Consider the following 13344-nt stretch of genomic DNA (forward strand, 5'->3'; position numbering starts at 1 on the left):
TCTCTTAAGCTTTTGTCCATGAAAAAAAAAATAGAGTGGAGTCATTTCAGTGCATTTTTCACACAGAGAGACAGTTCTGTGACTTAGTGCACCACTGTCAACTAAAGTCAGTGCTTTCGGTTTGAGTGAGGATTTTTGGGTTTTGGATGCTATAGGGAAAAGGATGCCAGTAGCATATTGGCCCCTTCCAAAATCTGTCAGTTATGGTGGGTGGGCAGCCATTGAGGGATCATGCTACAACTTATTGCACTGCCTCCTTCTTTTGTAAAGCCCAGCCAGGCCATGAGTGGGAGTTAGCAGCAATACAAACTGCAGTGCAGTGAGAAATAGGTGATCCAAATTTGGGAAAAAATGGGAAAATATTTGATAAATAAAAGTAGTGCTCTGGTTTGTTTAATACTACTTAATTCTTTAGTCTGTGTTTTTAGCTAAAGGTGCTCTGCAGTTTGGGCTGCATTTTAGCTCGTCTTACAGTTTATATTTAGTGTAAAGTTTTATACTATAATCTTAATAACCATAAGCAAAAAGTTCTAAATGACTTAAAGTGGACTTATTTTGCACATTTATGGCTGCAGAAATGTTCTTGTGCTCTACTGGAGCAGTTATGCATGATTCACAGTTCAAAATATTCCTTATTTAGCTTATATTGGGTCTTGGTGCAGCCCCTCAGTTCATCCTCTCTTTGACATTATTGCTCCTCTCCTTTTAAGGCTACCCCCCCACCCCCCCGAAGCCAACTTTCTTCTGATAGCCTGCCCCTCACTAATAAAACATTTGAAATAGTGGCCATATTTAGTATGTGACTCCACCATTGTCACAGTATATATGGCAAAAAAAAATACATGATAAGTGTTGCAAAGTATGTGCTTAAAATGCTGCGTTGTTCAATAATGCAGAAGTACAACAACGACTGGTGGATCGGCCGTCTGGTGAAGGAGGGCTGCGAGGTGGGCTTCATTCCCAGCCCGGTCAAACTGGAGAACACCCGTCTGCTGCAGGAGCAGAGGATGAGGCAAAACCGACTCAGCTCCAGGTAATGATGAAGAGCGAGCCCTCTGCATCTCCAGTGGCAGCAGCACAAACAAGAACCGCACTCTTTAAAACAGGTCACACATGAGTCACAAATCACCCACTGGCAATGTAAATCATTCTAAAGTAGACAAAAGCACTGCAGTGACTCATTCTATTCCTCGGTGCATCTACAGTATAGTATGCACACAAGTCTCTCTGTTGGCAGATGTAATAGAGGAATGTGAATGTTTAATGTAATTCTTTAAACTGAAGTATTTAAATGTCAGTGCTGAAATTGATTTTAATATACATATTATATAAGTTGAATATGAATTTCTGCACAGAGTGAGCAGACATTGTCCTCTTGTTTGTTTAAGGTACAAATTAAAAGTAAAAACAATAAGAATCTTTTTTTTTTTTCTCCAAGCAATGATTTGTACCTGCTTTTCCATATTTCAGCAAATCTGGAGGAAGCTCTAGTCTGGATGTTGCCACAGGAACCCGCAGGCCCACTCCACCTGGCACAGGTGAGGTCACGGGATGGCCCTGTCATGTGGAAAAATAGTGCCTGTGTGTGTTTTTGTGTGGGCGCCTGACAGAGTGAGAGCGAGATGAGACAGGCGCCTGATATTTAGATGTAGATTTTAATTGCCTAGTTAGTCAGGCATGATGATGAATCACGGCACGCACCAGTGGGTTGCTGTGTGAAGCGAGAGAGGTCTTAGGAGGGCTGTCATTAGCACACAAGACGGGACTGAAATAGAGCCGAAAATGAACTTCACTCATTACACTTGTTAAGTATGTCTGCCTGACAGAGAGAAGGAGAGACGGAGGAGGAAACGGGTAAACATAAACATCTCTTGATTGACTTTAAGAGGCTCTGCATACCTGTGTAACACAAACTACATCTTTCTAACACACCTTGTACATCCTAAGTTGCTGTTCTGACTTAAAGTGAAAAACTGACATTTTTTATGAATACACTTGGGAGGTGGGTTTGATGGGAAGATAATACTCTACCAGGTGCCACCAATAGCTGGTTAGTTGTAGCACACAAGTTCAAGTGAGCCAGTGGATTTTGTTACCTTTGGAAAAAGATTACTGTTTCCAGCATTTGTGGTAAGCTAAGGTAACCAGTTGCTGACCTAGTTCCCCACCAGAAAGTGAATGAGTTTAATGCCCCAAACCCCCAATCTCTACCTTTAAAACAAGACACCTACAAGCCCTGTTCACACTCCCTCATCCCTATAACACACACTTTGTTTTCACTCCAAACTTCCCTCTTTGCTTGATTCCTTCTTTCCGACCTCGACCTTTGGTCAGTTTCCTCTGCAGCCACCCCTCTCAACCCGTTTGCTCACATCTTTACTTCCGGTTTTGTTGCTTTCTCGTCACACCGAATTCACTTTCTGTGCTCTGCTTCATGAAATCTGATGTGTTCTTTTTAAAACTCTTATCAGTGTTGTTTCCAGTTTAAATCATACTGTGTCACTTTTTTTCCAGTCTCAGTCTGTGCCATCTCTCGCCTCTCTCTCGATGCATCTCACACTTTATTCTTCCCCCTCTTGCCTTTTCTCTGCTCTCATCCTTTTTCACCTCACCTCATCTTCTCCTCTTTCTCTTATTCTTTTGTCCTGTCTCTGCGTCGTTCACCCTCCCCATCATCAGCTCACGTGGACATGTCCACAGTGGCCTTTGACGTTGACCCCCTCGACCTGGAGGCTGAGGAGGCCCCTGAGTCCCAGGGTGACCCTCGCTCTTCCAAGAGCATGTCAGGCAGCGTAACATCCCCCCAGGCCAACATCCACCGACTGCCCTTCTTTAAGAAGGTAACACTTAGAGGGCCAGGTGATCTCTCTCCTCCTCCATCCTGCATTTGTCCCTCATTCCTCCAAGAAATGCTTAGGTTTAATCACTCCTCCTTCCCAGCTACATCTCTCACTAACTTCTCATAACTGACCCGTCCCTGCTGCTGCTGCTGCTGCTGCTGCTGCTGCTGTAGAACCCAAATGTAACACCATTTGGCCCCTCAGGCTCCCATGGTTACACTGATATGTTTGAATGTGTGTTTCTGTGCTTGTTGAGCTGGGAGAGGCGTTGAACTAACCGATCCTCTCTGAAATGGCTGCTGCTGGATATCAGTGTGAATCTGTTTGGAAATGAATCCGCAGTGAAGGCAGTCGGTGTAAACTCTGCTTTAATCAAAAAAAACCAGCTCCTCTCCCAATTTTCCCCATCGCTCTAATCCAAATCTGTCAATAACTAAATGTGCTCTTGTGTTTTGTGCTTTTTTTTTTTTTTTTGTCTCCTCTGGCTTTTGTGTGGATTGATACTGTAGGTGGCCCGGCTAAACAGAAACAGAAGTCGGTGAGTGTAGTTTGCCTTCAAGACTAACCAATAGCATTTCATCTTTTTCCTCTGTCTCCTTGTCTTCTACTTGTCGTCTTCTGTTTTGTTTCGGTGTATCACTGATGCACGTTAAAGCAAAAAAATATTCACTGGATCATTTGTAAATTGTGGTGATGCTCCTGTCATTTCCTCAGAGTGTGTATTACAGCTGTTAGTGCGCAGATGCAGGTGCAGAGCCGTCCCAGACCCTGTTAGTCAGAGCTTGGCTATAATGCTTCCTGACATGTTTTCATTTTAATTTGTGACGGCTGATTTGAGTCATAGTGGCCCGCAATCAGCTGTTTTTATGCTTTTCAGCACAATTTGAATCATACGTTAAGGCTGCAGACCAAAGATGTGCTGTGGTAGAAATATAAGAGACAGCATTTACACTGCAATACTTATCGCAGTGTTATCTGATGAGTTTTAAAGTTTTACATTATGTGACACATTATTATCAACTTATTTAAGTGCTTTCAGTCCAGTTTAGGACAGTTTAACTCCAGGTTATTTCATTTAAGAAATGCAAAATCCACACTAATAAAATGAAATAAGTACAGTGCTACAGTACAGGTTCACCCTCATCCCCCCGCAACACACAACCCTGAACTGGATAAGTGATGGGTATTGATGGAAGTTTTAAATGAGTTATACTGGACATCTCTCCAGCAAGAAGGAATAAAACAATAAGAGTTTTAAAATTCATATTTTAAAGAAAAGGGAAGTAAAATTAGAACAAGAACCACCTTCAAAGTAAAACAGGAAAGGACCACAAGACAAAATAATGAACATGAAGATGAACACTAACCCAGATGACCAAGACACACGGGAGGAACACAGGAGAGGAAAAGCACTAACAGAGACAAGACAGAAGGAGGCAAGAAAGGGAAAGACCAAGCATATTATGGTCACAAGAAGGCATGACAACAAAATCAAAGCAAGAACCAAAATTGAATGATATCTCAAAAAAAAAATGGGATGCATGAAAGTCAGGCGAATGGGAATCCTTTTCCCCCCCTGGCAGAATATGAATGAATATCAGAGCATGAAATGGAAAAAAATGCTGGAAATGCTTTCTTGTGATTCACGTTTTAAACACAAATAAACGTGGATTGGCCCCACAGTAGTCTGCCAACGCTGTCCAGGGTATACCCTACCTTTCACCCACTGACAGCTGGGATGAGCTCCAGTTCTTCCACGTCTCTTAAGTTGGATTAGCGGGCATGACGGTTATGCAACAGCAGGTGTAAGATAATTTATCATAAGATGAGATACATTTATTTTACCCCCAAAGCTGTGAAATTCCTTTGTTACAACAGTTACAAATTAAGTTGAAATACACCAAACATGCAGCAAATTAGCTAAAAAAGTAGACTGTTATGTGGCTCAATAAAATAAAATACAATGTGACAAAACAAATAAATTCAAATATTGGTAATGTAATATATTACAAAGTAAAATATTTTAAATATTAGAAAGCATTAATGTATAGTGGGCAGTGCAGTGGAATAAAGTGTGTGATAAGAGCGCAGAGTTGAAATCAACTGTTAACATGAGAGAACAGACGTGTGTTGCATGTATCGTAGAGTGTTCTCACAATCATCACAATAATATTATTGTCATTTCTTATTACAGCAGGAAATATAAGGAAAAATGTGTATCTAAGAAAGAGTTCAGTGAGAGGACAGATGATGATTTCCACATTAATCATCTTCCAGGTTTTTCCAGTTTAATCCACTAGAACTCATTAAGGTTTTGTATGTGATACCTGGTGGAAATTCACCTTCGTCCTTTGCGTCATTTTTCAAAAGCGTTGCATATACAGTTCACTTTTTCTCTTCTATAAACATGAAATTGTGAACTCCAATATCTAAATTCTGGCACTATATATAATGTGACTGGAAAAGAAAAATAAACTGCGTGTCACTCCTCCCCGCTCGAAATTGCGCGCTCTGTTCATGTTTTTCAAAACGAATGAGTAGTGTTGTTAATGTTCAGGGCTCCAGCCCTACCCCTTTATAGACGAGAGCCATTTGGAAGCTTTTATAATATGTATTTTTAGCTTCTGTGAATACAAATGGGGTGAAATGAGTTTCCGTTGTTCTGCTTTATGTAATGTAGAAGAGCGGGACACTTTCTCTTGCCTGAAGTGCTGTACAGCTCGCACAGAGGCCGGGGGCGTGCTTGGAATACAAATGTAAAATGGAGAAGAAAAAAAAAAGCATCCAGTTTCATTGTCAGAGTATATCAGATGTGTGACCCCGTTCTCACTAACAGCACAGAAGCTAATGGATCGGTTCATAATTTACAAATCAGCCTAAAGTTCAACAATGCAGGTGAAAATTGGATTTTAAATGGTACACTGCTTTCTTTTTTTTTAAAGACATTCGTGTTAAATAAAGCTCCAACGGTTTTTAGTGCATTGGAAATATTCTAGCACAAATATATAATTTATTAAGAACTTCCTTTGAATTCTAAAAAGTTACCACCAAGATATAACACGTACTGCAAACAATACCTGGCAGTAATTATGTGACAGCGCAGCTGTGAAGGATGGCGTTTGTGTTAAGAGCTGTGGCACAGTCACGAGAGCTCTCCTGACAACCTGGCGTCTGGTTTAATTATGGACACTTTAATTATGTGAGACTGCAGACTGAGAAATAGAAGTCAGTGCTCTCAGTGAGAAATTGATCCCTGCCCCTGAACATTCATAGACACTCAATAACACAAATGGGCTCCCAATTTCTGGAACTCTCCATCCTTCAATCTGACTGCTCACAGAGGAGAAGGAGGGTTTATGGGGAGTGGGCGGAGTTGTTTTGTGTCACGTTAATGTTGATTTATATGTGAGTGTGACCCTGTGACTGCAGGTCTTGTGAGGTCTTTGGAAATGTGCTGAGTGTGTGTTCAAACATAACGTGACACCAACTCACGTGCTGTCCTCTCCGTGCTCAGATGGAGCATGTCCCTCCCTACGATGTGGTTCCCTCCATGAGACCCATCGTCCTGGTCGGACCTTCACTCAAAGGCTATGAAGTAAGGAGAAGCAGCACATTCTCTACATGTGGTTTCACTTTCATTGAATATTACACAGCGTTTCTCATCTCTGATGTTTCTCTAGGTGACAGACATGATGCAGAAAGCGCTTTTTGACTTCCTGAAACACAAGTTTGAGGGCAGGTAAGAATGTAGCTCACCACCATTTGTAGGATTTTTTAAATGGGGGGGGGGGGGGGGGGGGGGGGGGGGTGAGAACAAGGCAGGTCAGGGGGCAGAGGAAGTAGAGGTATTTGATCTTAAGGACACAGAGTATGATTCTCAGGCTCACGTGCAGCCATGTGATCCAATACACATGTACTGCATAGATTCTGTGCAAGTTCCTTTGAATTGTTTTGTATTGAATGACTGTTTTTACAAAGTGATGAAACTACTAGACTCTTTACTTAAAGAAAAGTGGTCATTCTACTCAGATAACAGAACAAAAGTTTTAGCTTTAAAATATACCAAAAGCATCTAAAGTGAAAATACTCGTTATGGTCCAGACTGACATGGTGTCATCACACAGTTGCTGCAGATTTATCGGCTGTGGATCTTTGATGTAAATCTCCTGTTCCATCACATCCCAAAGGTTCTCTGTAAGATCTGGTGACTGTGTTTGAGTACCGTGAACATGACAATGAGCTCACATCAGTTTGAGGTGTTGTGAGCTTTGTGGCATTGCGCGTTACCCTGGAAGATGGGTGCACTGTGGCCATAAAGGCATAACTCGTTGATTCAAGGCCGTATCTAAAATTCTCAGACCTGCCTGTCTGGCACCAACAACCACGCCATGTTCAAAGTCACCTAAATCACCTTTTTTCCAGATTCTGATGCCCAGTTTGAACTTCAGCAGGTCATCTTGATCATGTCTACATGCCTAAATGCACTGAGTTATTCCTATCTGATTAATTAGACATTTGTGTTAAGGAGCATTTGAACAGTTGTATCTAATGATGTGTCCAGTGAGTGTATATAATATTACTGGATCATAATTATTGATTCATTATGGTGTATATCACTTAAATGTTGCAGCTGGAGTAAATGTAAATGTACTTGGTTACTTTAGAAGTCCTATCTATGCCTTCATCCAGTGGTATTGGGGATTGTAAGATTAACAGTACTCTCCCTGTTGGGGAGATCAATCATATTTCGGGGAGGTAAGTGTCACTCTGTGCCCCTCCCCCCTCTGGACACGCCCCTGCAGCCATGATAGACTCTCTAAATTTAATAGGTTTCTTTTTACTGACCCAGTAATGCGCTGGCTCTCTGTTTCAGGATATCCATCACACGGGTGACAGCAGACATCTCTCTGGCCAAACGTTCAGTCCTCAACAACCCGAGCAAACACACTATCATTGAGCGCTCCAGTACCCGCTCGAGCCTGGGTAAGAGGATGCTTTTGTTATCCACAACCCACAACGGACAACATCGCACTGAGAAAAGGAATGCAGACAAGTCGTGACGATTAGGATTTTATTTTTTTCAATAAGTTTAGAGAGAACGTTAGTGTATTTTTGTTCATCACATCACATTACTCAACATTTTTCACTCTCTGTCTTTCACATCTGTATTTCTTTAAGCGTATTTCTCATTTATTTATTATTATTATGTAGACATGAGTCCATTAATATGGTGGTGGTGGTTTTTTTAAATACTCAATACCAGCTGGGAAATTAAGTTTTTGTAAATGTTACTGAAACAGGAGAAACGGTACATTTGTTGTTTACATTAGTGACAAAGGGAATGTTGGACTGATTAAAACATATACTAGAGTGTGTTTCTGTGTGTGAACACACCTCCCGCAAGCTCACTTATGAATTATTAAAGGGACGGTTGACCCCCAGATTTAATTAACATATTTTCCTCTTGTCCGTAGTGCCAGTTACTCATCTAGGCTGTTATGGTGATTTGCCATTTTTGAAGATGTTGAAGGTGCCTGAGCTCTCTTGCACATAATAAAACCAGATGGCACTCAGCTTGTGATGCTCAAAAAGAATATTTTAAATATTTTTTAAAAAGCACTTTCCTTAAATCATGACCCAGTAACCAAAAAACAAACTAAACACACCCTTACTGTTTCCATAGGAATTAAGAGGAAAAGTTAATTAGTCACCAGCAAATGTGAGCACCTCTATAAAACACGAGTTTTAGCAGTTTGCTGTTCTGGAGCATTCTGCCCAGGAGGACATGCCCGTAAATTCACTCCGAGGAATGGTCAGAGAAATTACAAAAAAACCCAAGATCTGCAGGCATCAGTTAGCATGTTAAATGGTAAAAGTTCATGACGGTACAATTAGAAACAAGCATGGCTCATTTGGAAGGGGTGCTGGGAGAAAGTCTCTTCTCTCTAAGAAGAGCATGGCAGCACAGCTTAGGTTTGCTAATTTGCATCTGAAAAAATCACAAGACTTCTAGAAGAATGTTCTTTGGACACACAAGACCAAAGTGGAGGTGTTTGGTTATACTGCACAGCACCACAGGAGCAGGAGCTCCCGTTCTACAAGCTTTTGAATGTGTACCTGTTTTTCTGGTTTTTGTAGTAGGTCCTACATGAAACAGCTCACAATAAGGTTTGTGGTCCTGTTATAGGTATAGGGTCGTGATTTGTGCAAAGAGATATTGCTGTTGGGTTTTCCAGAATTTGTAATTTTTTTCTGCCTTAAGAACCAAAACAGCAATTGCAGCCAGAGTACCTGGAGAGAACCCACGCAAGCACTGGGAGAATGTGCAAACTGAACACAGATAGGCTGAGCTGGTTGGTGCATTCAAACCCAAGACCTTCTTGGTGTGAGACAACAGTGCTAACCACTGTACCGCTGTGCTGCCAGAAATGGAATTTAATTGAAAGGCGCACATGTCAAAAACTGATGTCATGAACTGGGCAAATCACAGAAAAACGATTTAGATCAATAAATAGCACTGCAGGCAATACACAAGATAAACATCTATATTTGATTATGGGATGAACTATAACTTTAATGGCTTTTAGACAACAATGAATCTCTTTCTCACAGTGGAAACAATCTATAGCTGGATAGTCTTTTTTACTGGACTTGTTAACAATAAGACAAACATTCTTAATCAGACTTAATATCTTTAAGCTTTACTCTTTAAAAATACATGTAAAACAGCAAACGGCCTATATATATACACTCAAAATGATGATCCAGAAGCTGAAAGTTTGACAAAATATATAAATATAGTTTGAACTACATCAACATCACTCTTGTCAGAGGTGTGGTTAATGGAGGAATTTGCATTACAGTTTGTGGCAGATCTGAATATTTTAGGTCACCTAATTATAAAATATCAGTTCTAGTGATTAATATAATTCAGTCCCATGTTTGAGGTGGATTTTAAGCATCACTGTGTATCATCCAAAGACATGAGACTGTCACTTATTTCCCTTTTATACCTGCTCCAATTGCCTGAGTCTGATCTGGCCTCCTCTTTTTCTTCATCCTGTCTTCACCCATCCTCCCCCTTATTCTCCCACCACCCATCCTCTTCCTCCACTGTCTTTTGATTCAGACGTACTGGGTACGTATGCTCTCCCCGCAACAAAACAATGAAGCGTCTCTTTCTCCCTCTCTTCCCTCCCTCTCTTCCCTCCCTCTCTTCCCTCCCCTTTTTCTTCTAACTATATTCATCATCTGCTCATACATCGTTTGTCTGCCTGTCTGCTTGCTTGTCAGTTTCTCTGTTCCTCATACTTCTGTGTGACAGCCTTAACAAAAAAGAAACCAATTACAAAACCCAAGCAGGAAGAGATCCGTGGGAGGGCAGCAGAGCGGCTGGTAGCAGAGAGGGAAGACGATACTCTCCCATCCTGCTGTCACCCTTATGCTGTGACTCATAATGCTGTTTATCTTCAGTCATACCCAAGGATAGCATCTATTGCAGCTGGACTTTGCCTTTTAAATTCAGTCTTGTCATCACGGGGGAGCAAACGTCTCCCTGAAGTTAAATCCAAATTTGCACAACGCTTTGTCGAGGTTAATGGAAACCTCGGCTGCTGTTACTTTGTATGAGTTAAAGTTCACGCCTCTTGTCATTCTGCAGAGACCCCCGTTTCGCCTCCAGCATTAATTCTCTATCCTTTAGCCCTCTGGAGGCTGCTGAAATGTGTGGGCCACGTCTCTGTGCAGATTGCCCCTGTTATCTCTCTCTGCCGCTTGGGTTGGCAGCACACACACACACACACACACATCACGGAGGCACTGAGGTTTGACCAGACAGACGAGAAACATTCTGGTTTTCAGTTTTAATCTCGCTCCTCACACGTGAACAGGCGGATAAAAGGTGGAGCTGTCTTCGAAATGCTAAATAACAAGCTTTTATAGGCTGCCGTTGAGGAACAATGAACACAAACATGCCCAAGCATTGTACAGCCTCGAGTGGTGCACCTGATAGTATAATTACTGATGTGCCTATTAGTGCTAACAAAACAACTAATGTCCCACTTCATCTGTTTAAGGAGGGTGTTGTTTTGTTGTTGTTTCTGTTTGAGTTACTTGGTGGAAAAACTGTGCTCTTATTGTAAGTTATTCCAAGGACCACAGGCATCTCATTCTTAAATGCTTCCTTCCTGGCAACCTTTGAATTAAAAAAAAAAAGAGAAGCATTAAATACATGTCTGAAGTGTCAGGAGGGGCAGGGGAATGAGGATGTTGGAGTGCTCCATTTAGCTGTGCATAAATGGAACTGTGGTCCGATCAGAGTCATACGCTTGGAGCTGTTTTTGTTTTTTTTTAACTCTGACATGCATGAGTAAGAAACTAACATGTCTGTTATGTACTTGTGCACAAAGTAAAGGAAGATTGGCTCACATGCAGTGCTCTATCTCCTCAAACACAGTTCTGTTTTGTAGTCGCACTGTATTCATGTGTCCTGTCTGTTTCCCGGGCCTTCAGCTGAGGTGCAGAGTGAGATCGAGCGGATCTTCGAGCTGGCCCGAACCCTTCAGCTTGTTGCTTTGGATGCTGACACCATCAACCACCCCTCTCAACTGGCTAAGACTTCCCTGGCTCCCATCATTGTTTATATCAAAATAGCTTCACCTAAGGTACGGCTGTTTCATTCATTCATTCGTTCAAGTTGATTTTAGACTCTTAATTGTTGAATGAATCTACCCTCTTGCAGTAAATATTGTTTCAGTAGACATGGTGCTCTGTTGTCTCCCTGCAGGTTCTCCAGAGGCTCATTAAATCCAGGGGGAAGTCCCAGGCTAAACATTTGAATGTGCAGATGGTTGCTGCAGACAAGCTGGCTCAGTGCCCACCTGTGAGTTTTGCTTTGCGACTTGAGCTTTTTTTTAATACATTCTCGCTCCCATCTCATCACACACTGACAGTCAGAACCCCTTCTAATCAAATTTGAATGTACTTGGTTCCCCTTTGGCATCATTTCCCAATGGGAAGAGGAAGACTAATAGCTGACAAAAATCTGCTTAATAAGGCACATGACAAAAAGAAGAGACAGGTTTGAGTCCTATCAGCACATTGTTTTTTAATTTCGTTTTTGACTTTCCCTTTTCCATAACTGTTTGTTTGGATTCAGAGTGTTTTATAGGAGATTGCTGCTTCCGCAGTATGTCACTCATGCAAGTATGTTTGCATGAGTGGGCTTTTACTTAATTTTGCAGTGGCTTGACTTCTGTCGGTACAGCATTAAAAACATTTGAGTGGCAAAACAAAACAATCGAAGCAATAAATAATCCACTCTCGGGCTTTGTTAACAAAAGATACATTTTTGGCACAGAGCTGCAAAATCAGTCCTTAGCAGGCTGCCTGCTGTGCTTTTACGCTAGATCTAATTATTCTGTCTTGAGTAACATTTAGTCATCACCCCAGCTGGCTCCCTGTTGCTGTGTGTGGAGGAGCATAGAGACCATAGTCTGTATAGAAACCAATGGCTGAGATAACGACTGTTACATCAGCCGTTAGTTTAGATCAATGCATTTTGAGTTTTGTCCAATTTTGATCTGGTTTAGTGGTCAGCACTAGTGCCTCACATCTTGACCTTTTTGTTTGGAGTTTGCTCGTTCTCTTCTTGTTGCTTCCTCTCACAATCCAAAGACATGCTTGTTAGGTTAATTGGTGATTCTAAACTTACTGTAGGTTGGATGTGAGAGTGTGTGGTTAGCCTGTCTCCCTCTGATGGACTGGTGACCTGTGTCAGCTCCAGCCCCCCTTCACCCTTAGGTTGGATAAGCAGTTATGGTAGAGTGCTAAGTTATCATACAAGGGTAGCATGCTTGGTTTGCAAACTGCATTCATAATCTGTGCAGCGCGCAGACAAACACACCTGCACATTGATGCTAAGTACAAGACATAAAAACATTAGAATTTCACTTACCAGAAGCAAAGCATAAATTTACTGGGTGCCCTATAGCACATAACAGGCCATCCAAGCAGTATTTCATTTGTCAGATAATTCCATTAAAATTCTCTGAAAGGCACCAACAACACAAACACGGTGAATCGATTTAACGGAGGTCAGACCTAGCAGACAGCGATGGGCTACAGCTCCGTATCAGGACAGTTGTCAGTCAAAGCAGCTGTTCCTTTAACACTAGCATCTAGATGGATGAGTTATAAAAAAAGGAGACCATAACCATAGAGACTAAAACTGTTTTTTGCATCAGGCTGTAAGTCTGCTTCCTAATGTTTTTAATTTGGTCATTTTCAATGTGGGACTTTATGGGCACTGACTCTTTTTTTTTTGAGCTAGCCTCAAGTGGCCACTTCAGGAACGGCATCATCAAATGCTGACCAGGCATCAGTTATTCAATTCAGTTCAATTTCATTTATATAGCGCCAAATCACAACAGTCACCTCAAGACACTTTATATTGTGGGTAAAGACCCTACAGGAATTACAGAGAAAACCCAACAGTCAAGCAACC

The 13344-nt window shown here is 41.5% G+C and overlaps 1 protein-coding gene across 6 annotated transcripts in view; it reads left to right on the plus strand.

Moving 5' to 3' along the window:
- cacnb1 (calcium channel, voltage-dependent, beta 1 subunit) overlaps positions 1-13344 on the plus strand; it is a 39999-nt gene that overhangs the window by 23074 nt on the left and 3581 nt on the right. For 2 of the 6 annotated variants that reach the window (XM_030736091.1, XM_030736094.1), the window contains 9 exons: positions 897-1033; positions 1471-1538; positions 2680-2840; positions 6355-6435; positions 6521-6579; positions 7714-7823; positions 9970-9978; positions 11352-11503; positions 11626-11721. In XM_030736091.1, coding sequence (XP_030591951.1) covers positions 897-1033; positions 1471-1538; positions 2680-2840; positions 6355-6435; positions 6521-6579; positions 7714-7823; positions 9970-9978; positions 11352-11503; positions 11626-11721 — 873 coding nt within the window. Of the gene's footprint in view, positions 1-896; positions 1034-1470; positions 1539-2679; positions 2841-3349; positions 3379-6354; positions 6436-6520; positions 6580-7713; positions 7824-9969; positions 9979-11351; positions 11504-11625; positions 11722-13344 lie in introns of all 6 variants that reach the window. The other 4 variants (XM_030736096.1, XM_030736092.1, XM_030736093.1 and 1 more) reach the window with 3 other exon arrangements.

This window comes from Archocentrus centrarchus, chromosome 8 (assembly GCF_007364275.1).
Source record: "Archocentrus centrarchus isolate MPI-CPG fArcCen1 chromosome 8, fArcCen1, whole genome shotgun sequence".
Lineage (NCBI taxonomy): Eukaryota > Metazoa > Chordata > Actinopteri > Cichliformes > Cichlidae > Archocentrus > Archocentrus centrarchus.